The sequence below is a fragment of the Olea europaea genome, unplaced genomic scaffold, assembly GCF_002742605.1.
Source record: "Olea europaea var. sylvestris unplaced genomic scaffold, O_europaea_v1 scaffold2344, whole genome shotgun sequence".
In the NCBI taxonomy this organism is placed as follows: Eukaryota; Viridiplantae; Streptophyta; class Magnoliopsida; order Lamiales; family Oleaceae; genus Olea; species Olea europaea.
In genome coordinates, this window is record NW_019241557.1 from 9331 (window position 1) to 10722 (window position 1392).

At 36.9% G+C, this 1392-nt stretch overlaps 1 protein-coding gene across 1 annotated transcript in view; it reads left to right on the forward strand.

Moving 5' to 3' along the window:
• Positions 1–70, forward strand: part of LOC111381634 (sucrose synthase-like) — a 7283-nt gene extending 7213 nt beyond the window's left edge. Inside the window, exon 6 of the mRNA XM_023005432.1 lies at positions 4–70. Coding sequence (XP_022861200.1) covers positions 4–70 — 67 coding nt within the window. The remainder of the gene's footprint in view (positions 1–3) is intronic.
• Positions 71–1392: the final 1322 nt, after the last annotated feature.

Sequence of the window (1392 nt, forward strand, 5' to 3'; positions counted from 1 at the left end):
AAGGAAGAGAGAGAGCATTAATAAGAATCTGATACCATCTGCAAACACAAAAAACAGAGAGAGCACGTAAATCAGGTACACTATTAAGAGAGGGGCTGTTCGTGCATATGCTGGTTGCCAGTGTAGTTTTATTATTTAACGGGGAGAGAGATTTTCTACATATAGCTCTTGAGCCTAGGACTTGGAGCAAGTGTATGAACAGACATAACATTCATTTTAGAGTACATAAAAAGCACACACATTCCTAGAAATCTTAAACACAGAAAAATGTGAAATAGTAAAAAGAAAGAGAAACCAAATGCAAATTATGGGAAAGTATACCTTTGAAATAAAGAAAATGCAAGTCCTGAAATAATTATTCCACGATGATATCCAAAGTCAGCAGCAATTTCCTGAGGCAGCCAAGATCTAAAGAGAAATTCCTCTGAAATTGCAACACCAATTGCAGTCGCAAGTCCTTGAACAAAAAGCAAGAGCATCTGGCCATATATTCTAACCAATGTTACAGGGTCTGAAGATGATAAAGGGAGAGTAGCTGGCCAACACAGTCGGACACAGCCAATTGCGGAATTCACCGACTGTATCAGTAAAACAAGCACGGCTCCTCCACCCAAACCCATCAGCAAATTCTTGAACTACAATGAAAGCCACCAACATGCATACTTTGTTAGAGCTATAGAATGCAATTAAATGTGAATTAACTTCACCGATTTAACCTGGGAAGAGTGGGGTGTGGCAAGGGTTGCCCATCCCTTCTTCCTACTGTGTTTTTAGTTTTTACTTGTATTATGACTTTGTTAGAACTCAGTGTCTCCCTTGGGAATTTGATACCATTATTTTGTTAGAAAGTACGCAGTTTGCCACCTTTCCAACTCACTGAATCTTTACTGCTGCTCTCTCTCATAATTTTTAGAGACTAGGAACAAATAAAATATTTCTCAGAATAATCTTTTGGTCGCATTATATTTCCTGCTCTAACCCCTTAAGGTAGACAAATAATTGTCTACCTTTCTTCCCAAAAATTCTCCAATAGAAGATATATAAGATCAACGCGAAGTCCAGATGATATGTGCTAGGATATGGGTATGTTCTTATATAGATTATTTTATATCAATTATCAAACTGTTTGTGTTCTTTAATAGGCAAAATTAAAGTTTCTTCCACAAATGAGAGGATTATCTCTCAGTCATGTGCTCTCGTCTCCTCTATTTCAAAATCCTGGCTCTTCCACTTCCGTGGACGACTGCCAGGTAGTGATGACGATATATAACTAATAATGATCAGGTTTTAATGTAAGGACCTATACAGATTTTATAAAAAGAGTTTTTCTATCTCTTCTGACCATGAGGATAAAGTAATAGGATGTTTAGGATTTTTATGAACTCAAAACTT